Genomic DNA, 24,811 nt, shown 5'->3' with positions numbered 1-24,811 from the left:
GTAAATTATAGTTTTAATGTTGACACAAGGAACTTGTGCAATGTTTCCCAGCAAGCAAGCAATCAGGCTACCTGAAAAACAAGTCCTACTCTGAGGTCTCCAATATTCAATAAACAAGACACTTTGTCAACACACAACAATGTTTTACAGAAAGAACAAAAGCAAGACGAGGACAATGCAGACAAAGGGATTACCAATACAGTATATGGCATATTCTTCTGATAAAATATTGTTTTCCCCTGGTGATCAGTACAGGAAAACAGTTGCATCAGCAGCTCATAGAACTGAAATATAAATCCTGCTGTTAAGCATATCTGAAAAGGAAATTGATGGAGTCAAATCTCCTGTGGTTAGACAATGCGTGTCACATGGCAGTTGTCTGTTTCATCCAGAAATAGGGTACTGAAGACATCATTAAAAAAGGTAGGGTGGTATTTGCAGGCTCTGTCACAGTCAGGATTAAAGTTCACCTCCAAGATCTGAGGCTGCATAATTCTTTTCCCTGTCAAGGCAAACACAAACATTGCTGCTTAATACAGGCTCTACAGAAATCCCAAATCACTATTTTTCTTTAATCGAGAAATTATAGAAAATTATTGGAAAAAGCATTTTTTGTGACTCAAACTGCCAAACCAGTAGGGTGTTTTTGTTGCAGTGGATTGGTTTTTATTGGAGGGACAGAAGTATGTTCTACCATCATTATCCAGAGGACAATTATCCAACAGATTCTGCAACCACTGTGCTCATTCAATGCCTCCTCTGGAATGAGAATTTGCAGCTATTCAATATGATCGCCCTTTTGCTTGTCAGTCTCAAACATCTTCAAGAAAACTCTGCTTCTCCTTTCACATTTCAGTACAAACCTTGCTTTCTTAAACCTCCTAGGTATTTAGCAGTCCTGTTCCTTTAAGTGCAACCACCCCCCATTTGCCACTTCATGCCACTCCTAAAAGAAGTCAGGAAATTTAATTTTCTCTTAAAACTTCATCAGTTCAGAATCAAATGTATTCTGTGCAGAGAAAACCAAAGGATTTTGTTTCATGTCTGGTGTTGAGATTGTTAAGTGAGGGAACAACCTTCCGATGGATAAATGAATCCTACTGTGCTTTGCACAGGAGCAACAGATCTCTCCATCCAGAGGCTGCCCACAGCTTTACAGCATTGCCACTGGCACCACCCCTCACCTTCAAAAAGCCAGGGATCTGTGCAGCTCATGTTCAGCCAGGCACGAAATGTGAGGTTGGTTCTTTTACCACAGTACTCGTCCTCAATCTAGTAATGTTTGTGAGCTGCTTTGCTTATCCCATTCAGGACACCTCTGGGACAGGCGAAAGAGGATCCAGTGTGGACACAGCAAAGCACATTCAACCCCTTGCTCCACCTCATCTCAGCAGCAAAGGCTCCATTTTATATCTTCTGTTTCTCAATCATTTCCCTCCATGAAAGCAACTCAATCTTCACAGAATCAGTCCCTGTAGCAGTGGCCATGGGGCACTCAACAAACACACAACATCTAATTGCTCTGCAGGCAAACTTGCACACAGGCAATCAACCTCTCCTGTGTCCCAGAGAACCCAGTACCACAAGAAGAGAGTATGCTCAGCTCTCTTCTTCCCTAGCAGTTCTCTTCTTGTTGGTGCCTCTGCTACTTTTTTACCTCTACAAGGAACACATGTCTGAGTCAGGGACATTTACAGCACATTTCTGAGCCTCCTAGTGAGACAACAAATTATTCAGTCTGTCTAGCAGACTTTGCTACCAGTCCTCCATCCTCCTCAGCTGCCTGGAAGAAAGGTTCAGGTAGGCAGCCTGCTGTGGCACTAACATGAAGTAGCCTCACTCACATGTTCTTGCAGAGACTTGGTAACAGCTGAGTGTCAGCCCCAAGGACATCAACAGCACTGAAAGGCTGAATGTGGTCCCTTCCCTGCCATAATAAGTCACTGTGCACTGAACACTTCCAGGCTTCAAGCCTGGAAGCCACAGACAATTAGATGTCTCCAAGATTTTCACAGAGTTGGGTATTTCAGACATTTGTTTGGGGTTTTTGTGTGTGTGGTGGTTTGACTGGATTCTTTTAGTTCCCGCCCCGTTGTTTTGCTCTGTTTTTCTCCAAACAGAGAACAACAGCAGCAGGGAAACAAGGATGCAGCCCAGCAGCTGGCAGCTGCATCACTCCTGTTAAGCAGTATGGCAGATGCTATCCCCACAGATTTGCAACTTCAGGTGTCAGTGGGAGGCACAGAGAACAGACTTCTGAAAAGGTCCACAAATATAAACAATTCAACATTCAAATAAAGAGCTTCTCACCATCACCATCTCTGCTGGTGTCCCACTTAAGCATCAAGTCAATGGCATATATTGCTCTTGAAGATGGATAATCGCAGATGCCAAGAGGGGCAGGTTTAGATGTAGCAACTTGGAACAATTCAGCAAATGCCTTAAAAATACTTGCCTAATAACAGAAAAAGCAGTGAATTCTGAATGAGCAGTGAGGTGCCATAAAAGCAACACACATGTTTCTAATCACTTCATTCATGCAGTGTTTGAAAGGGTTTGCATCAATTGCACTACACAACAGATGAAACAGTATTGGCTTCTAAATGTGCATTTAGATCTAATGCCAACACAAAGAAAGAACTCAGCACCAGGCAATATCCATGGACTTTTCTGGGGAGCCAGTGAATACTATGGAAATACTAAAAATCATGCATTTAACATTTGAGTTAATCCCCTTCTCAGGCATTATGCCAAGTATTGCACTTATGTGTAGAGGAGGAGAAAATCTAGGAGAGTTCTGTGAAGACCAGCAGTGCAATTGTGAAGTTCTCACTTTTTTTCCTGCCTATTCAGCTGTATTCTTGCTTTGTTTTGTTCTGTTCTTCAATGAAAAATCTTCTACCCATTTGTACCCCTAAGAAAGGTGGGGGGGACATAGAAATTTGAAGAATGTATTATATAGGTATTTTGAAAAACAGTCAGATATCCAATCTGGAAATGAAATAAACCAGGAAGAACACAGAGATGTGAGTTTTAGCATCGAATTTATGCTCTAATGAATAATTCCCTCTATTTTCTGTACACTGTACTACTTGGGGTAACATCCAGGATGTATTTTTACATCTCTCTTTTCATCCCTTGTAGTCTCTTTCAGACTATTTTAAACTCTGTCACATTCTGAGTATACAAACATCTAGTTAAAACAAATGTGAATTAATTTAGGAAATCAAGTCACAATTGGCTATTTTATGCACTTTTGAATGAATATGCAGGTATAAAGGCTCAGCTATCATTCACTCTGTTTCTTCCAGCTCCTAATAAATATGAAAGAATGAAAGAATTCTGTTTTGTGCATTTTTCTGAACCAGCTCTTCCCATTCAGCTTTTTCTTTCAAGCACAAATCACAGGAAAAATTAAAATCAATGAGAAGGCCCTCATCTGCCTTCCTGCATGTATTATGGAACTGTAGTATTTGGAGCTTCCTTTTTACAGTAAAAAGATGCCCTGGTATGAGAGAGCCATCTGTGTTCTTGCGAAAAGTCATCTGTGCAAGGAGCAGGGAAAGGGCTCTGGCAAGGCTTCTAACACAGAGAAGCTGCGGCAGCAGCAGAAAACTCTGCACTTGAGAGTAGTCAAGACTGGCTGTATTGCTAAGTCCAACATAAAGAATTATCATAGTGTGATCATGAAGTAAAATTCTCAAATTACAAAATACAATCCTCTAACAATCAAGTATTTGAGAGCAAATTACATAAAGTTCTGAAGTCCTTTGTGATACACATGAAATACGTCTTCTAAGAAAAAAAATCTAACAACCCAAGACTTCTGGAAAAGCTGGTTTGATGAGTAAAAAAAAACCCAAAACACATAATGAACATTTACATGAGAAAGATGAGTTGCTGACTTACTTGTACTGTTGTCCAAGGATAGTCAGGATATTGTTTTTCAAACAGAGGAATAAAGTCTTCACAGTGGACCTAAAACAGTTTAGTAACATCAAAGGCTGTCTTGGTCAGGAATGTCAAGAGAATGGAGCATCAAATATATGTACCATTCATACAAATGCAAGTAGAGAACTAGGGAATTAAGACAGCTCCTGAATACTTTCCTTGTTCCAGGATTTCTTGTTGTAAAAGATCACACTATGGCTTTGACAATGACAAGCTGTCGTTTTTTTATAATTCTTTTACTGTCTTTATCAATGCGGGTTCCATTCAGAACGTAGGTTTGTATTACCTTAGATAACCACAGATGACTGGGGTAAAGAGGGGAAAGAGTCTAAGAAAGCAACTTCAGGTATTTTGAAAACCCTGTTGAAGTGGATGTGAAACAGACTATTTGCTAACAGCAAGCACCAGAAGATCTTCTACCAACAGAAAGGTGAGGGAGTGTTTTGGGCTGTTTGCTTACCTGTTTCAATGTCACACCAGGAGCATAATTCATGACGGTGAAATGCTTCTCGTAGTCATCCAAGTCATCAAGTGAAAATGCCCTAAGGAACAGAACAACTCCTCAGTTCAAGGGCTCCAGAGTCAGCAGGTGCAGCCTGCGAGGGGAGGGGAGCACCTGTTGGAAAAGCGCAGCCAGAACACGTCGTAGCTGTAGAGCCGCAGGGGCCGCGCCGAGCGCAGCAGCACCACATAGCGCACGTCGAACTTCACCGGCCCCACGTCCTCGCGCTCAAACAGCACCGGCTCCTCGATGTATTTGCACACCACCTACAGCACAGCACGTGGGACAGCTCAGGGGAAATGCAAGTGTCACTGCACCTCGGTAACTTAGGGCAGCCCTGCGTGCATTTCAGCGTTTCCTCAGAAAGATGCAAAAATAGACAACGTTGCTTTTTTCACGCTCTGACTACAGGGTGTGGAAACATGGAGGCCAGGATGCTCTCATTTTTAAAAATCATAGATTTCTAATTCTGGTGACCTTGCTGTTTTGCAACAATTGTGAAGCAATTCTGCATGCATTTCTGTACCCCAGAAAACACAGGCAGTCCGCACATCACCAACAAATGGTGCTGAAGCGAGCTCCAGTGCTCACATACAGTGAGGTACAGGTGGATGTTGCAGGCTCCCTGTAAAAAGCTCCCTAATTCATCTCTTGTTGGCAAGGGTGGTCCTCTGTGCCACTGAGCAGAGCAATAACAACCAACCAGGGGACAGAAGCAATAATGTTCTCAAATTGATGAGCAACGCTAACTATAGCCAGTGTGTTTGTCTGCCAGCCTGAGGACTGGCTTTAGAGCAGCACCACGTCAGAGTATCCCTTATTGCCAGGGCAAGTTTTATTCTTTACATAAGACAACATCAGGCTCTGAGTTCATCACTGCTACAACTGGAGTTAACCAGTTTGCAACTGAATCTACTCTGAAATGTATGCTTATGGTCAGCATATGAATTTTGAAGAATAAATTTCCTTTGTATTTTCAGACCTCCTACGAAGCAGTTTTTTCAGCTCTGCTTTTTAAATGCCATTCAAAGCTATGCCCTCTTACCTTTGGGCTGCTTTCCCTGTGCCTGATGATACTGTTCAGGTTGTTGGTGATGTGGGTATCCAGGCTTCTGGCCAGGTTCCATGGTTTGCATATCCAGTGATTATCTTCTCCTCTGGGAGAGAAAGAAAGAGCAATACCTGTAAGTACCCACCTCATTCATCTGGCTGAATATCCATTTGGCTTGATCCATGTCTTCTCCTGAAAAAATACTTTATAAAGCTGTGAGCTACACTGCAAGAATTAAGACTTTTGCTGACAGCTGGGTGGAGTAGGTCTTAGGAATAAGGGAGAGAAAAGGCAGTGGTACCTTTCCCAAATTTTTTTTTCAGTCAGGGCCTAACTCAGTCTCACAGTTCATCTCCTACTGCATCTGACTCCATCAAAAGGGGGAAACAGCCCATCAACAGCATCACCATGACAAGGAAGTCACCATGTGGAATTAATCTACCCTGGCAGAGAGAACACTCTGACAGGGTAGTGTGCAATTCTCCAAGTTGGTCCCTACTGACACCTCAAAATCATTCACATTAAATGACACCAGAACTCTTTGGGAAAAAAACACACAGTGTATCAACAGTTCACACTACAGGAAAATAAAACAATCACCACCATTGTCTCACTTTCTAGCACCCAGACACCTCTTGGGGCAAAATTCTTTGATATCCTTGAAAAAATCCAGCAATATATTGGTCTTTCCACCTATCTTTCCAAGTCTGGACAGGGTGATGCTTGATGTCCTTTCCTCAACTTATTAAAGCATCATAAAATGAGCTGAAGATAGCATTGAACTTCTGTTTTGTTTGAAAATTCCTTACACTTCCTTCCCATTAAGCTTACATACACACTGCATGCACTGTCAGTCCTTGATGCTGAAAAGGAATTAAACCACACACATTAGGGACACGTGGCAGGTGTGCTCTCTCCTGGTCAATGCCAGTCCATAAGTCCACATCATGTACAGCAAATAATGGCCAAATGAAACACCTGGCAGGTGTCACCGTAATAAGCAGGTGTCACCAAAGCAGCAACCTTTCAACCAGAGTACTCCATTCCAGACAGAAGAGCAGTAGCTAATGCTCTCTTTCTCACAAGGGAAATCATAATTTACACCCAAGGGAGCTGCAGTAGAAGTGTGGATTTAAAGCCCTAAAGCTCCATAACTGCTTCAGTCCAACACTAAAACTACATTTTACTTTCATAACCTTACAGAACCCAAGTACTTTAAACAATTTTCACTCTGGCTTAAGTGCAAGAACTGCTACCGTTCCCTTGAAAAAAAAATCCCACACTTGTTGCAAACACATTTTGAGGCTTTGTATATCTGTTAAACACAAGAGGCAAGATCCTGACTAGGAAAAGAGCAAAGGACTTCAACTATGTATTCAAATCACGGCAAAATTTCTGGGTTTCAAACTGCATTGCATAACTACTCTTACCTAAAATAAAAATCTAAAAAGCCCCCACTTTTCAGGTACAATTCACTTGAATATAAATGCAGCAAGAGCTAAATCATGGTAGTGCAACAGCTGCCAAGACCAAAATGTGGGCTCCTTGTCTTTGAGGAAAGTGAGATCAAGACAGTACAAAATCTAAGGAAGAGGAAACACAAGTCACCTTCTGTCACGTTGCTGGAAGCAGCTGATGAACTGAGGCAATTCTGTCTGGAGGTTAAAAGTCCGAGGCAACCACCTGGGCCCATCTGGTCCTCCAGCTCGTCTAGCAATGGATGCCAGGCAGTCTTTGACAGTCAGGAGGTTCTCACATGGGAACTGATTCACCATTACCTCAGGCCTCTCCTCACTTAGCTTCCTACAAAGCAAACAAGTGCTTGGTGAAGGGGAAGGTTGGTGAGGCCTTTGGGAAGACAGTTTTTACAGCAATTTAAAAAGAAGTATTATCAGGGGAATAATGAATCCTGTAATTAATTAACCTATAATCTTTGAAGTGTGAGAAGTTGTAGAGGATGTCTGCTTCTCCCTCGCTGTCTGTGAATACAAAACGGGGATGTGTCAGGTTGTTGAGGACTTGCTGAATGTCTGTGAAAACCCTAGAAGAAAGAAGCACATGAAAGAAGAAAAATGTCAGTTTAGTTCCTGAAACTGATCAACTAATGCTTGAATAGAAAAAAAAAAAACTTTTATGTTTTTCCTGTATATACTCTCTGTGACAATCTCTTCTTGATTCACAAATACAATTTAAATTGAAGTGGGACAGATAAAAAACTTGTGAGAGATTACCTAAAAATTATCTATTTTGAGATAGAAATCTCAAAGGTAGTTTAGCTCTGACAGCTTCATAAAAATAACAGTTCAAAAGATGATGACTAAACCCCTGACACAGAAGCAGTAACATGAATTCACTGTTCTACATGAAATATCCCAGAAGTGAGAGTGGCCTTGTGAATAACTTCACTCCTGAAAGAGCTATAAAAATCAACCTGCTGTCATCCACATGAAAGAAAGTAATAGGAAATCTTGTCAGCTTAATTCTGTAGCTTCAGAAGATTATTTTTGTCTGTTCAGAACTGTAAATAACCCAAACATATGAAAGTAGGTACCTTAGGTATATGCTGGGAATACACAAAACTTTGAGGCTTGATACAAATTCCCTCTCAACCCCATTTAAAATCAAACAAAACCCCAACCCAAACCTGACAGACATTTCAGAATGTAGCCAAGAATGAATTAAGTTGTTGTTTATCTCAGGAAATTTCCCTCTCAAATAAAACCAGTGACTTGGATGCTAAAATAAGCAGATAGAAATAATGGTTATTTTGATGACTTTATAGCTTTAAGTGAGACTACTTAATTCAGAATTCAGCATGTTAACTCAAAAAGCAAGACCATTTTTTATATCATTCTCATGGTAAGGGAACATTTAAACAGAATAAAAGAACCACTAATTTTTTCCATGAGAAACTACTGTATTCTTCCTCCTTTCCAGATCTATTCTTTTCAATTGTAGAACTTTCCTCTCCTCCTCCACTTCAAACCGATTGGAAAATATATTCCCCTGAGAGACATTCTCTAAAAAGATGAACTGCAGAAATAGCCCAGTCACAGGGGAAATAAATTCTTTAAAAAGCAAAGTATGTAAGGTGCTTTGCATAGCTCTATGTATGAGATATTACTATAGTTATACTATTTATGCTGAAGCCTATAACCGAGAGAGAGGACTTCACTCTGGATGAAGGGAATCAATCTGTTGAAAGAAGCCACCAGTCCTTCCTCACTGTTGCAACAGAACAAAATTAGTATTTCCACAGAGTCACACTAGCATTTCTTCCTGCCATTTGGGGCTTCTTGGCTTCTCCTTATAAGTCTGTAAACAAGGGGAAAGTGTAATACCAAATGTACTGGATCCACTACAAGTACTACCAAACCTACAAGCTCCCCTAGCATCCACTGGTTTGGAAAAACTTAGTCCTTGCTGGAGCAAAAGGAAATCACAGTGGTGACCTAAAGATAAAAGGCCAATTATATAATGCTGTAACAAAGTCCTGAAGCATCCAAAATCTTCACACAAATAGGCAAGAAAGAACACATGCAGCACAAGAACTACTACATTTGAAGTTGTTCAGAAAAATCCCAAATTGGCTCCTTACAAACACACCCTACAAGTCACCATCCTGCAAAGATGCAGTGCCAGAGCACTCAGGATTATGTATTTGAAGACTTGCTTAAAATGCAGCACAAAAGAAATAGGGGAGCTCAATCTAGCTTAAAGTGCAGGAACATCATTGCAATAAAATGAGGGAAGTTAAGATGAGAGAGGAAATAAGGCCATTTCATTTGTTCTAAGGTAATACACTGATAATACAAGGTAAGGAGTGCACCATGTCCCATTCTTTGGGACATGGTGCTTTGGCAGAGCACAGAACATCTCCACTGCAATCCTGTATTATCAGCCAAGCTATTTTGGACATTTCAGTCCAGTATCAGTGACACACTGAACTAATGAAGCCAGCTAACCATACCTCCCAAAGGATGGGCTTTTTCCCTTGGTCTCACTGAAGTCCTGGTAGGGATGCTATGAAGTCTGGGATTAAAGATGACATTCAGTGAAATTATAAAAGTAAGATAAATATGTTTAGATGTTACTTAACTTTAAACTCAAAATACTTAAAGCTAAGAAGCAGTTATGACAATCAACTCCCACAGCAGAGAGCTGACAAGACCAACCAAAACAAAGAGTTGCCTCATAACAGCTCTTTGGACATTTTAAAACAGTAACTGATGTACCTGAAGAGAAACATGAAAGAGAAGATCAAAAGAAACAGAGATGATCAAGCCCAACACAAACTGGAAAGACTTTCCCTAATAAATCCGTCTTTGAAGCATTTAGTTCTTTGATTTTTTTTTTCCATTCAGCAATCAGCACAGCTGGATAGAACAATCTCCCTAGGGCAGCAGTTACTATGCTACAAGACCAAATTAAACCTATACATTTGTTGTATCAAACCACTTGTACTCACTCCCCTGTTTTCAGGGTTCAGGTTAAACATCTATTTGATCTTCCACTCTCTGTCTTGACTCTGCTTGGATACAAGATGACTAAGAGTTTGTTCCAGGTTCTAAACTCTGCAACTTGAATTTCTTCTGAATCCCCTAAAACAGCAGCAATCCAAAAAGGAGAACACAAACATTATTAACAGGCTACACCCATCTACCCAGCTCTACATGTTCCCATCTGTCTGCCTAGGGTAACAGCCCTAAAACCTTTAGAGAAGGCCAAGAGCACTGGAAGGAAGGCTGCAGCTCCCACTCAGTCATCTGGACTCTGAAAAGCTGCTCTACTTGTGGAGGAACATTAGTACACAAAATTCAGAGCATGAGAAAGACTTTACAGCCTTCTGTCCAGATATGAACAAGATAAAGGAAAAGAGAGGGAAGCCATTAAGAGTACATTGACTGGGTGTGGATTAAATTCCTTAGAAAAAGAGCAGGAAGAATTTGATGTGCTTCCCCCTCCTTCCTTTCCTAAGGTGAAAATGCCATTCATTTGAAACGCAAGATACAAACTGAAGGGGTAAGCAGTGAAAAATATATCAGTGTTTCCCAACATCCTCAGTATATTGCTTTCTGCCTCTATCAGAATGTATCTGCCTTTGACTCCTGTATCTGAGTACATCAGATGAAAAGTATCAGCTTTTGCGTATCCTCAGTCATGTAACCAGAGATTTCAACTACAAGTGGAACCTTGGCTGCCACTGGGCAAGTTAACAAATGCCTCTCCACAAGAAGTGACTTTTGATTTTCAGTAGTTCTTCTCAAGTAAGCTTAATCTAGGGAGTAACAAATCAACACAAGAAGCTGGTGTGTGAGTACACCTACCAAATACATTTTAGTGCAACTTTACCTTTTAAGCAAAAGGTTTCAAGCAAGAACTGTGATCCCAGTGTCAGACTACAAACACCCAGGAGTGCAACTCACAGCACATGCTAAGCAATGGTTTGTTGTTCTGGAATACAACCAGTAACAAGGCAGCCTGGCCATGCAGCACCACTGTTTTTGCTCAAAAAAATCCCTTATCTTTGCAATGTTCTTCCAGCTTTCTTCTGAACCGGTTTCACAGCATATGGCCCATTTTTGTAGTAAACACATGTCCAATTTAGATGGCCCAGGTTTTTATAGGATTCCTGTTTGGTAATGCCATTTGAACAAGGGGAATAGTCTGTTACATTCACACAGCACAGAGCAACCCCTATGGACATCCATGCTATAATGCAGAAGACAAGTCTTTAGTGTCTCTTCTACACCTTAAATCATACCTAGTAAAAACAACACTGTGTAACTTCAGTGTTAAAACATGAAGCAGCTTTTCTTTCATCCAGAAGGTGGCACTTACTAAAAAAAAGAAACAAAGAACCAAACTAAATGTATTTTATAGAAATTATGTAAGTTACAATTCGTTCACTTTGAACAATAAATCAAACAGCAGTAACTAGTAAGTCAGAATTTTAGGCAAGTGGCTCCATATAAACCCACCTTTAACTTGTCTCTGTTGTTCAAAGATGGAAAAAGCTGTTCAGCCTGAACACAATGCAATTACTGCACATAATCATGGTAAGAAAACATTCTGTTTGTGGATACGTACTTGAAAACTTTGTCTTTGGCATAAACTGGTGGATTAATTGCTACAGGAAGTTTTTCCTTGTTTTCTGCTAAAATTGCCTAGAAAACAGAAAACCACAAAAAGTTAATTCTAGGCAGAATGGAAGAGTCCATTGCATGTCTTACTCCATTCTCTTTGGGGCAAGTGAATTTCAGCAAAGTTACAATTCCATTATGTTGTATACAATGTTGTCCAGAAAAAAAAAAATCTGTACAAGAGCAGAGGAAGAAGAAAATCCTAACAGTAAAAAGGAGTAAGAAATAAGGCTTCAAGACCAGGGCACATCAATGCTGCCGAATGACCCTGAGAAATTCTTGTCTTCTAAACATGAATAAAAAATAAATCCTCAAATCACAGCCAATCATGTACAATAGAAGACAAAGTTGTTGTACTTCCAACAAAATGGAAGACTGACCATTTAGTTGTGATACTTTGTTACAGGTGACTAAAAAAATTATAGGACGTTGGAAGCTAATGCTGCTCCTGTGAAAATGAGCAAAACGTTTTTTGCAGTCTTCAGCAGTAATCACGCTTGCAAAGTCTCTCTCCATCCTGTACAGCCCCCCTCTGACTGCTAAAAGGAAATACACTTCTGCATCACTGCTGATGCCCTGCAAAAGGAAGCAGCTCTCAGAAACTCCAGGACAGGAGACATGCATCCTGAGAAAGAAAAGCAGCTGCTGCTGCTGTGCAACAGCTCTTTGAATTCCAGCTGATCCAGACTGTCATAAGTTGCAGTGAGGTGTCTGTCCAGCCACAGATGCACCTCTTTACCTTTAAGGTTGGTATAGCAATAAAATCCTCCAAAAGTGGAAAGAAAAACAAAACCACAATGGCAATCAAGTATCTTAGACATCACCTTCTAAAACAGATTGGGCAGGACAAATACAAAATAATTCTTGTAGTCGCTCCAGAAAAAGAAGGGAGCCTATACTTTTAAGGTGAGAAGATTACAATTCTCAGAACAGTACCAGAGGATGCATTACTGTGTTTCTTGCAGCTCAAAGCCAGGGAGCTGTTGAAATCTCCCTTAGTCCCATGAGATACTTCCTCCATCCCAGAAATTTCATTAGAAGCTGCCTCCCCTGACACTTGTTTCTGCAATCATTGCCCCATCATCACCCACAGTATCATCTAAGTTACAGCCTTTGTGGTCTGTATGGAAATCAGAACTAGATAACACAATAACAAACAGGTATCAGAATGTTAGGCCACAATGTTGCTGTGACAACTCTCTCATTATTTTACATATACTGAGAACTGTCAGCAACATCCTTCTTTCTAGCTGTATCACCTATGGATCCCTTTCTAGCTGTGTCACCTTTGGTGTGTCTAGGGATGTGGCATGTCCTGAGCTACTCCTCACTGGTCTGCCACCAGCTGAGACTTTCTTTTACTCTAGAACGTCTAGCAGTAGATGAATGTTCTGTTGGTTGGCTCTAGCATCAGTAAAGCTCTCATTTCTCCTCAACAGCTGAGTGGCAGAGACAGTTTAAAAAAAAGCTACCTTGAAAAGATGTTTTAAGGTAGAGTGGTAAAGGAGGATACTGGACTCATTTGCCACACAGTTCTTTAACTTGACCTGATTGTACCAAAACTGAATTAGAACGTGCAGAAGTTGCCTTCTCTGAGACCAAGGCACTTGGTTTCTAAGAGGATACATATAAGACAAACTCTGGGTGCATTGCTGTTCCTTTGTTAATGCACAGAACAGCTCTTCCAAAAATGCAAAATCCCAACCAACCAATCTGCCTTAGGTTACAAGACAGCCTACCTATTATGAGCATACAAATTGACTTAGCAGAAGCAGGTTAACTTCACTTCTGACTAGATATTGTTAATAACAAGCTGGATGGAGCATTTTCTGCCTCTCATCCACCATAAAGAAACAGAAGGTTGGGGTTTAGAAGCTGTATTTTGAATGCTATTAAGTAGCCAGTACAGCATCCTCACAGGTATCAGTTTCCTCATTTTGCTAATAAGTGACTCTCATGCAGACATTGTTCATGACAAGGAGATTCCAAACATTCATTTCACATCCTTAAAATATCCCAAACATTTATTAGAAAGGAAACAAACTGAATGAGAACTTTAGAGGAGTGCCATCAAATTAAAAATGTTTCTGCTCCAATATTTAAGAGTTCTAAACCACAAAATAGCCCAGCATCCAATCTGAAAAATTCAACTTTTCTTAAAATAATAAAAGAAATCTTTCTGTAATTCAAGACTGAACAGCAATGCTACAATAATAAATTCAATCAATAAGCCTATTAGGCAATGCATCAAACATCTACCTGGAAGATGGATGCCTCATATGAAGTACCTTGCAGTGTGCTTATAAAAATAGCCATCCAATATTTAATAAAATATTAAAACTCATTTATGTTGCTCCAGTATTTAAACACTTAGATATTAGGTATAAGACATTTCTTGTCTCACTGTGCTTTGAATTGGTTTTTTTTTATTTTAATGGCTGTCCTCTGAATCAGTCTTTAAAAAGAAGCAAAATCAGAATTCTTGCAATGCTTTTCTAGATGCTGCCCTCCTCTTAAAAGAGATAAAATATGGAATGAACCTGTTAAAATCATACCTGGTAATGCTCATCTGGTGGCTCTGGAGTAGAACAGCTGACATCCAACAGTTCAGTAGGCACCCAGGGTAACAAAACACACTTCCTGATCAGGCGATCCGTCTCACCATAAGCGTAATCACGAGTGACTTCATCTGCACCAAAACCAGGAGAACCTTTAGGAACTGCCTTTCATTTCCCACTGAAAATCTTCAAATGACAACTGTACAGTCAATACCACCACAACTTTTGTTATTTAAATGAAAAATTAGAGATAATTAAAGAAATGTGATAAAAAAATTATTATTTAGGATGTTTATCTTCTCCGCGTGATGAAGGCAGAGGGTGGCCCCTGATTAAGATTACAGGAATAAATCATTGGCTTGGTGTTTCCTAACTTTCAGAGCCTGACTTTCTGATACAGATTTTAAGGGATTTTTTTTAAACCCCTCAGATGACTGAATTTGCAGTTTCACTAAGATAGCGAGGCAAGATTTAAATTCTCTGTCAAGAAAACAGTAGCAACATTTTTGGACTGATAAAAGGTCTCTATCCTAAAATACAGAAATACCAGAGAGAACTTTTATATTTGACAGTGTTACAAGAATGCAGCCATTTTGGTCTTGAAACATTTGTTCTACTGTGAAATGTTCAAGGATTTTGTAAGAACTGGCCCATTTTCTATTGCAAGCTTTAAAGAAAACCCCAGCTCCTCAGACACACACTCACCACCAGTTTCAAGGTCTCTCAAAGGCCAGAGAACAGTGTAAGCAATTTGCTGAGGCATATAAAACAGAGGCGCTGCTGCAAAACTTGGCTGGTCTGAATGCTGAATGCGTGATCCAAATTCATCCATGATGTACCAGACAGGAACCTTCTCCTCTGCAGTCTGTATGAATAAACAGAGGGGGACATCTCGCACACATGGACTGCAGGAAAAGCTCCATGAGACAGAGGCACTGGCAGCACCCCTTCACCACTTCCTGCTTCAGCCTCCCCTTTCTTGTGCTACTGCTATTGCCTACCAGACCCACTTTCCCTAAACCAAACCAGCTGCTTAAGACAGCTAAACCGGCAGAAGGCTTCTTGGCACGATTAGTTTTCCTTCAGTTTCTTTCAGAATCAATCAGCTAAAAAGTGTCTGAAGTTTAAGAGTGAAGGAGAGCAACACTGCCACCTGCAACAACAGCTGGCTGCAAGTGTTGAGGCTGCATCATCAAAGCACCCCTTCCTGCAACACTCGTCACAAAAAAATCCTGAATGAGAAAATAAACTTTAAATTGCTTGGTTGCACTACTGTGGCATTTTTATGGAGGCAGAAATGGAGCAGAGAGACTAGACTTGAGATATTTCCTAGAAAAGTGAACAGAAGACAAGTTCAGCTACAGGTTGAATTAACTGTTTTCTGGAAAATCACTTTTCAAGTGGTAACACAGATAATTCCATTTCACTCACAAGCTATTCATGACAAATTGAGAAACATAGGATTGAAAGACTCAGAGATACTGTTCAGATTTCCCTTTTATTTAAGGAAAAAGTCACAATGAATCCCCTTCTCAGGGATTTTTCAGACCTGATTCTACTGTGAGTTAAATTTGAGCTTAAATTATAAAGATGACCAGTCCAGAGAACAGTCTCAAGACCCTGAGCTAATAGGGGCAGTGTGATCATGCTCTCACTGCTCAGGGCTAGCCCTGCCCATTCTGCATTGGGGTGAGGCCAAAGAATTAATCTTTCTGCTCTTTAACTCAAAAGACTCAAAAAACCACTGGCGCTCCACTGCAAACCCTACAATAGGGCTTTCACCTGCACCCCAAGGGTTGTATTCCCTCAGAAACGGCATGTGTGCACTTGAAGGTGTTTGAAGGCTCAAGACATGTTGGTACAGCACTGAAGGACTAGAGGACAGGGTGACCAAATCTGGTGTGGCCTTACCCACACAACTTAAAAGCAGCATCTGCTTTCCTTCCAAGTAGAAGGAATGCCTGTAAGGATCTTTGTTAATATTAATGTATTGGAACATATCCACCCCAAAATTTTTAGCATCCGGTACAGTCTTACCCCTTGAGAGAGCTGGTAGGTCTGGCTGTACTTCCACATTTCCTGCAGCACCTGCTCAATGCTGCCCTCATCCGGGATCTCTCCGTGGAAGGGGATGCCCATGAGGTTGGCCATCCTGTGCAGCAGGCCGGGCACGTGGCGCAGCTGGTGCCGCGCGTGCTCCACGCGGTAGGTCCAGGCGTGGTCGATGAGGAACACGCTGCAGGAGAGTTGGGGCGGCATCACACTCCGGGTGGTGTGACACCCCAGGGCTCTCTCACACACACAGACACATGCTCTGAACAAACGCTGCGTCTCCCTGGAGATGGTGCGATAGCTAATCTGCTCTTAGTCACAAAGTCACTCCCTGAACACACACTGTGGCATTGCAGGAGCAACTTTCCGGCAGTAATTTACACTCTGGTTTTGCTCTAGGAAGCTTATGGTGCTTTAGTGAGCATTTCCATGAAAATGAGGAGCAGATAAAGAACAGGCACTCAGTTTGTGAGCTTATTCCCTTTAAAAGCCAAGGACACAAATGCCTTCCCTTTTTATCACTATTAACGTTACTGCATCAACCTGATATTCTTGCCTTAACCAGGAAAACAATACGCTGTTTTGAAAAATTACTTGAGGACCTTGTTAGCCACAGGGTTTGTGACATTTACTGTCATCTGTAAAGCCAGGTGGAGAAGTCTGATCATCAGAAGCCCGTATGTGCTATTAAAAGAAAATGAATAGTAAGTTTTGATCGTTTCTATTTGTTTTGTTCTTTCTTTCTTTGGGTGGGGGTGGGGTGTGCCACCAAATTAGTTTTAGAAAAAATTGCATTGCTTAAAAAAATTAGAATCTAACCCAAAAAAAACCCATACATATCTGGCACAGCTTCCCTTGACAAGTTTAACCCTTGCTTAGGCTGCATGACTTTTAGAAGAAAACCACAGTTTTTCAAACAGAAGGGTTCTTCACATTTTGGTATCATCTGACTGAACAAATACAGAGAAAAATCTCAATTCTACTTGTTAGTGCAATCCCCAAACCACACAAAAAACCCTCCACAACACCTGTATTTCAGAAAGCTAAAAAAAAGTCAGCTGTCGCATAGGGCAAATATGGTTGAACAATTATTGCATCCCAGATCCCACACACACTGGAAACCTCAATTTTAAAACTAAAGACTTCAGAGAATGCTACGGTCAAGCTTTTTCAAAATGCTAGCAAACAGGTGTGTTGGTGTTCTGCTCCCATATTTCTGCAGAAATCATTTCAAGGTTGTCTTTCCCTTATTTTCTCCCTGAGTTTGCTAAAAACCAATTTCTAAGTATCTTCCTGCATGATTTAAAAACGAACCACATTAAGATATTTGTGCTCCCAGTACCCTTTGCAATGCATCTTTTGATAGCATGCATCTTTTGACATACATGCGGCTATGTCTTAGAGGTGGAAAAGAGGATTTCTGAATAGAATCCAACAAGTCTCAAAGCAAGCTGTCACTATTATTTTAGGGTTTCACACCACTCAAAGACTGAACACTATTTTCAAAATCACAACTCACCTATCGGGATTGGAGGCTTGAAGTCCATTCTCATTTGTTACAATAACTTTGAAGCAAGGTCCACTTCCAGGATTTGGTTTCTTTTTAAATTGTTCTTCCATTTCTTCATCAACTTCTTCCTCCTCATCCACCTCTTCTACTTGCATTATTCCAAAGTAGTCACCAGCATCAAATATCTGAGATGGAAAGTGCACAAAATATCATGCAACTGGATAAGGCAGCACCCTGATATGCACAATGAGACACCTGCAGACATTTCTTCCCTGTAATCTGATAAAAAATTGCACTTTTAACTTAAGAGATGAATGAAGAACAGTATTTATTTGTTCCCATTTTAACAGAGCTGTTTGTTTGGGAAATTTCTTTAGTTAATATTGGCAGGAGGTTTTGTTGGTTTTTTTGGCACCAGCAGGTCTACTAATGATTGTCTATCAGTTTAACGCCTCATTAAGAATTTTAGAGGCTGAAAACAGAATATCCTTGCACAACCTTCTCTAAAATCAGTAATTTAAGACCTGCCCAGGCTCCATAAGCATACTAAAGTATATTGAGGTGCCTGAAGAAAAAGAGCTTTTCCCAATTGAGTTCTGAACCAGTTAAGAAATCTCAGCCTGCTTCCCTCTCTCTTCTTTCCCTATTAAAGGAACTATCAGTGCTCACTCACCTCCAGGTAAATTGGGAGATATATAAAGTTAAGTTTCATACACTTATCTCTACTAAGGTGCTGAAAGGGGTTTGTTTACATTCTTGTCTTCTCTGGATGCAACAACTCCATCTAGAACATACAGAAATGAGGGCAGTCACCACACGGGGCTCCCTTGCCAAACAGTGGGCTTGAATATGTGGCAGAACCAAGACCCTGCTGACAACTTTCATCATTTCAAAATGAACATATGCTTTTAGGAAGACAAAAATAGGTAAAGCCTCAAAAGACTGCTGAAATTTTTCAGAGAGAATTATTTTGCTAGAATCATTCGCACACTACCTAATAAAACAAGCATGGGCAGACAAATCTTTTGCCTCAATCTAATATGACTAAAAAGTAGCAGGGAAGGAGAAAGGTCTGAAGTGTGAGCTCTCAAGTTACTGGTTCAACACTCCAAACCTGCAATGGTTCAACACACAGCCTGAAATGCCACATTATTAAAAATCATTACTTCTATATAGTCACAAATTCTTAGCTGTAAAATGCCAGTGGCAGCAACAACCTTTCATTTGTTCAGGTGAGTGTTTCTATAAGACAATTATTTTTGCTAAGCCTCAACAGGAGGGTGAGGAAATCAACTCCACAATAATGAAGAAAGGCCATCTAGAAAAAGCAGACAATTACTCAAAGAGGGAGTGTCCACCATTACAGGGAGAAAGTCAGCAGGAGAACAACAGCTACTTCTCATCTTAAGCCACAGTTCACAGATCAGATCCAAGTGGAGAAGTATCTGAAATTCTCTTCTGAGGAACCGGGGATGGTATTTTCCCCTGGGATGGTGGAAGCCAGGGGGAGTGGGCCATGCTGGACAAAAAAATCACAGAATGTCTTGGGTTAGAAGGGACCTTAAAAGATCATCTCAGTTCCATCCCTGCTGCCATGGGCAGGGACGCCTTCTAGATGCTAACAATAGCTAACAGCTATTAGCTGTTATTAGCTAACAACTTCTTAGCACACAGCTTCTTAGCTAAATGCTAAGGAGTATGTTGGCTAATACATACATATGCACCTTTTTAGGGTAAAGAAAATTACTCTCCAAACAAACTTACTAGAGATTAAAACCACACCTATTTAAAAAAAACCCCAGAAATTTTGTTTCTTTCACTTCAGCAGGTATCAAATAGTAGTTCCAATTTATTTCTAGTTTTCCAGTTGCTAGAAGAGGATAACATTACTCAGTAGTAAGCAGTATCAAAACCTCTTGCTGTTCTAATAGTACCCTCCAATGCTTTTTTGAGTCTCTGCATTGTTGCCTTGAAAATTTGTAGTTACTGAAATTCATGTAGCTGCAAGCAAGTCCCAGCAAAAGGAAGAACCCTTCCCTGTGCTCTTAACTAATTTTTGTCAGACTGGCTCCCAGCTGGGTGAGCTCCCTGGTCTGGTTTAGGGCACAAATGCTAATCCTAGCCCATGGCAGCCAGCAAAAGCAGCGTGCCAGGAAACATGTTCCCCTCTTCCCTGAAGTGACACTACAGTGCTCCTGCCTGGATCAAGGGCCATCCTCAACAACCTCATCAGCCAGCAAAGAAGCGACAGACAAGTGACTGGGAGTCATCAGAAAATGAAAAGTGTAAGTGTGACTCAGGGGAGCCACTTGACATGTGCTGCAGCGTGGCACTCTGAGTGTTTTCCACACTTGGCTTTTGTCTTAAGGAGTTTGTGAGAGGGACAGGAGGCCAGCCAGCGGCTGACTCAGCTTCAGTCTCCCCTCAGGACAGGCTCCACCCGTTTACCAAACACCCACAATGAATATCAAGTTCCTCCACAACACTAAGGGGAAGCTCTTGCATTTATATTTTATTATATTTTTTTGTATTAAATATCATCTCAAGACTGAAAAATGAAGGGTTCCAAATGCCCTAAGCCAAAGTTTTGGTCTTTCCCTCTGACAAATTATCAGATACATGAGGCTGTAGCAGTTGCATTTAGCAAAAAATCTCCACTTTTAATACCTTTACAGAATTATGCTTAATGAAAAATTTCTCCTAGAGAGTTTATAGCCTTGTAAAAGTGAACTATGTGTATTCCTCACCTAAAGCAAATCGCACTTCTCACACCAGCAGCAGCTCAAGACCACCTTAATCAGTGTCTTTTTGTGAGGGCTGTGCTGTTTTTTAAACTCATAATTGATAACACAATCAGTTCACTGACAGGTTTGGCAGAAGCACCTCGTTGTCAGTGTGGATACACAGTTTTGTGTCTCCTCTCTTCCTCCCTCCCTTAATAGTCAGGCTGTCACACTGAACCTTTTAACACAGCAGCTCCATTAAGGGAATCTTAAGTAAGCTCCTTAAGCAAAAACCAGCTGGATAAGATCACACCACCAATCTGAAAAATAATCTCTGGCTTGAAACAGAACAGGGAGAGCTCACATTAAGTATTCCACCAGTGCAACCAATAACCTCAGCAAAAGACAGCAAAAGGGTACCAACACATTCCAGTGGCACAACTGCTTGCAAGCAAAACATGCTTGGGCAAAATCCCTCCCTCGTCCTGTTCAGGTAGACTTCCAACCTAACCAACCCCAGCAAACAGAGAACTTGATACCAAAGCAGGCACATGTCATGACAGTTACCACACAGGCATCTCCAGCAAATTCTTTTAAGGCACACTGCAAACTGCTTTGAAGGCCACAGGTAACCTCTGAGCAACAGGCTGCCCTCCACTGCTCTGGAAAATAAAATCTAGCAGTATTATCATGCTGCATTCCTTCTAGCAATTAATTAAGAGCCTCCATTTCTAACTGGGATGAAACTCTAAGCAGCCTTTAGCCAGCAGCATCTGAGGGCTACCAAAATCTTCCTGCAATACAGAGAAGCCTGCAAAATAACTTACTGTATGGCTGGAATAGAAAATGGAAAGATTATGAATAAAATTAGATGCAGGCACTGTATTTTCCAGGCTTATAAACATACTATACACAGTGTATCCAAGAGCATAAGAAACACCCACTACAGGAGAAACAGAATTTTAGCACTTATAGTGAATGATTACACATGCATATATTTTATTTTTCAATTTTCTACCAGGAACACAAAAAGACTTTCCTCCCAACATATGCTGAATGCTAAATGCAAAACGAATAGCTAAAGGCAGGTTTGCCAATCTAGCAGTTATACTGTGTTTTGACTGAGCAATCCAATTACATAATGGCCTCAGAAGGAAACCTGCTCCAGCAGATCCCAAGGTAAATTAAAAAAAAAAAAACCCAAACCCTCTACTTCTCACAGGCTTTGGTGTACACAGTGGAGGGAGGGTGCATTCACTCTGTTTGTTGAAATATGTGTGACAGTGTTGAAAAACAGCTGCTTGGGCTGGGTTCTAGAGGTATTGATGCAAGAGATACTTTTATCTGTATTACAGATGCAAATTTTTCAAGCTCTATGCTAGAAAGTTTTAGTCTTTGCAGCAGGTTAGGACAAATGAAAAATTCCTCCCATTTAACACATGTAACAAGGAAACTCATCCTGTGTTCTACACTGCCCCGGGGTTTTGCCCCCTGAGTTATACTTTATTACCTCGATTCTTGAAACCATTTCACCCCTTCCACCTCCTTTTCTTTCTTTACTGCTGCTCCTCCAGCCATTCTGCATGGTCCAGCTCTAAGTAAGGTCTTGCAGCTCTGTCTCTACCTCTTCAAGAGGTCATCCCAGTCCACAGCACTTGTTATAGTAACTCTTCCCGGACACCCCAATTTTCTCAATATCCTTTTGCTCTTCTTCTGGACAAAAACCAGAAGCTGCAGCAGTAGAGATAAGCACTCTCAGCAGCTTGCTTTATCTTCCAAAGCTCACTACAATAATTCTCTTTTTCCACACACACTGGGACATTTAGTACAGAAGAGCCTGCTCAGCCACTACTGCAAGTAAAATGAAGCAGCAGGAGCAGTCTGCTGCCTTAAGGCATGTGCTTTCTTCCTTCTGCCTTTCCTCATCCCAGCCTCCATAAAAACATCAGCACCAAGGATCTCTCCTCACTCTATTGTCTTACCTTCTCAGTGTTACACCCTCCCAGCAAGGCTGCTAAGGAGCAAAGATTTCAGCCACAGGTCACAAATCTCAAGCCTACATTAGGTCACAGCACAGGTTCAGTCTGCTACCTCCAGCTTCATACTGGCATGTGGAAACACAACAGCTCTCAACTTTGGGTTTCCTTGGCACCTTCATATTGCCTCCTGTTACATCCTCTTCCAGGACATCCCTTCTCATACCCTCCTACCTAAGCAGAGCAGCAGATATTCCTGCTCCAAGTTCCTTGCATGAACACTTACTGAGGGAGGTGTAACTCCACAAGGAGTTTGTGACTGGGCTATGTTTGAGATAGTATAGATTTTCAGTAATCTCTATAATAAACACATATTCCTATTATTAACACTACCACACAACAGACTGAAAGCAGCAGGAACATACTCAGACCTTTCCTGACTATAAACATTCATACCACGATCTGCAATGCTTTTCTCCTGTTCCTACTTTGAAGCTGAGATGTAGAAAAGAAGCACTCAGGTAATTGGAAATTACCTGTACATGGGTGTTAAACTGCAGTTCCCTCACCTTCTTTACCATTCTATACTACCAGTTCAAACTTCTCACCCCATCTCACCCATTTCTTCACTGCTTATCCTGCCTTCCAGCACACCACCACTAGTTGCTTTCTTTCTCCTGTTATCAGATCTCTTTCTCTCCCCAGGGCTACAAATTCACCTTATTCACATTTTCTTCTCCAGCTCGACTCCTCCAGTCTCCCTTAAGCACTCCCAATTCTCCAGACGAAAGGTTTTGGGTTTTACATCTCTTTACTGCCTCAGTTCCTTGTTCCTTTACTCCCACAAATTAGTTTGCAGATGTGCAAACTGAAAAAAAAAGTCTAAATACAACCTGTGTCTTTACAATCTGTTTAAAATCACTCCTTGTCTTTGTTTCTCTTCCCTTTCTCATCACAAAGCTCCAGGAAGCAAGCAGATGGTTGCTACAAAGGTGAAAAGGGATACTCCACCCTGCAGTGTGCCTGTGTCTCCACATTTCCTTTAGTTCAGGGCCAGGGCTCAGCTTCACCTGAAGAAAACTGCCAAGCCAGGTAACTCATGCACACATGAGATGAGCTGGCTGAGCTCTGCACAGTTATAAGTGACTGACCGCAGGGCAGATCTATGTGGAAGTGAACTGGAAAAAAAATTAGAAATCAGGCAAAAGCCAATTCAAACCATAATGGATTAACATATGACAACATCCTGAGTCTAACGCTACTACCGTTGCTGTTTTTTCTTAATTCTCTTTAGCACAAAAGGCTGAGGGGTTGAGGACGCTGTCCTGCATTTGCCTGGGAGAGAGATTAATTTTTTTCTTTGAAGCTGGTAGAGTGCTGGGCCTTTTTTCGATTCATCATCCCTCTCCAGTACTGTCTCTCTAGTTACCAGGCTTTCCAAACGCTTCCAAACTTCACGCCGACAACAAAAAGACGAAATCAGATATGCACAATACACCTGACGTCTCTTACAGCCCCGAGCGGCAGTCTCGGTAACACAACCCGCTCCGCGCCTTTCCCGCTGTGCCCTGCTCAGCAACACCGCGCCGCTCCTCTCTCCCTCACCCAGGGCTGCAGGGGCTGCCCTCAGCACGGCTCCGCACGGCCGCTCCCACGGCCCCCGCTCGCCCCATCTCGGGGCTGCTCCCTCAGCGCCGCTCTCCCCATCTCGGGGCTGCTCCCTCAGCGCCGCTCTCCCCCGGCTCGGGGCTGCCCTCCGGGGCTGCTCCCTCAGCGCCGCTCTCCCGTGCGGGGCCGCCCGCAGCGCCGCTCACCCACCTCTCCGCGCAGTTTGCGGCTCAGGCTCTCCCAGTATTGCGCGGGGACCCGCGATGCGCGGAGCGCGGCCCCGTGCAGGGCCACGAAGGCCGCCAGAGCCTCGTCGCCCTCTCCCGCCATGGCCGGGCCGGAACGCGGCGGGCGGGGCCGAGGGCGGGCGGGGAGGCGGGAGCGGCGCTCGGGGCGTTCCCGGAGCGTTCCCGGAGCCGCCGGGGGTTCGGCTCTGGAGCGCGGTGAGGGCCGGGGGCCGCGGGAGCGCAGGGGCGGTTTCAGACACCCTGGAGAAGGGCCCGGGGAAGACTTCAGTGTGCTGAGCAGATGCAGGTTCTGCTTCTCTTTTGTTCTTCTTCTGCCCTGAGCGTTATAATAAAATTCACAGTGTTCGTGGTGCAGTGCTGGCCACAAGGTGTTTTTTATTTCCCCGGTGTTTCAGGGACTCTTCTGGAAGGCCCCAGCCGTAGCCCCTGAAGTGGGTTACGGGTGGGGTCTGAGGCACGGCAAGCACTGATTGCTGGCCACAGCAGTGG

General features: G+C 42.0%; 1 protein-coding gene across 2 annotated transcripts; it reads right to left on the bottom strand.

Annotated features, from left to right (window-relative positions):
* Positions 1–2: 2 nt before the first annotated feature.
* TTLL12 (tubulin tyrosine ligase like 12) lies at positions 3–24,416 on the bottom strand. Of its 2 annotated transcripts, none has more exons than XM_084205672.1 (14): positions 24,285–24,416; positions 17,777–17,952; positions 16,243–16,441; positions 14,911–15,070; positions 14,203–14,336; positions 11,595–11,671; positions 7,429–7,545; positions 7,113–7,307; positions 5,499–5,610; positions 4,568–4,719; positions 4,412–4,493; positions 3,910–3,978; positions 2,311–2,455; positions 3–502 (listed from the first exon to the last, which is right to left on the bottom strand). In XM_084205672.1, the coding sequence occupies exons 1-14, from the start codon at positions 24,402–24,404 to the stop codon at positions 351–353; spliced, it is 1,890 nt and encodes a 629-aa protein (XP_084061798.1). In that variant the 5' UTR covers positions 24,405–24,416; the 3' UTR covers positions 3–350. The 2 variants fall into 2 exon arrangements, with proteins under 2 accessions (XP_084061798.1, XP_084061799.1); XM_084205673.1 differs by having other exon boundaries at positions 2,317–2,455.
* Between the last annotated feature and the right edge of the window lie 395 nt (positions 24,417–24,811).

The sequence above is a fragment of the Fringilla coelebs genome, assembly GCF_963513975.1.
Source record: "Fringilla coelebs genome assembly, chromosome: 5".
NCBI classification, from domain to species: Eukaryota; Metazoa; Chordata; class Aves; order Passeriformes; family Fringillidae; genus Fringilla; species Fringilla coelebs.
This window is presented reverse-complemented; position numbering and strand designations above follow the sequence as displayed.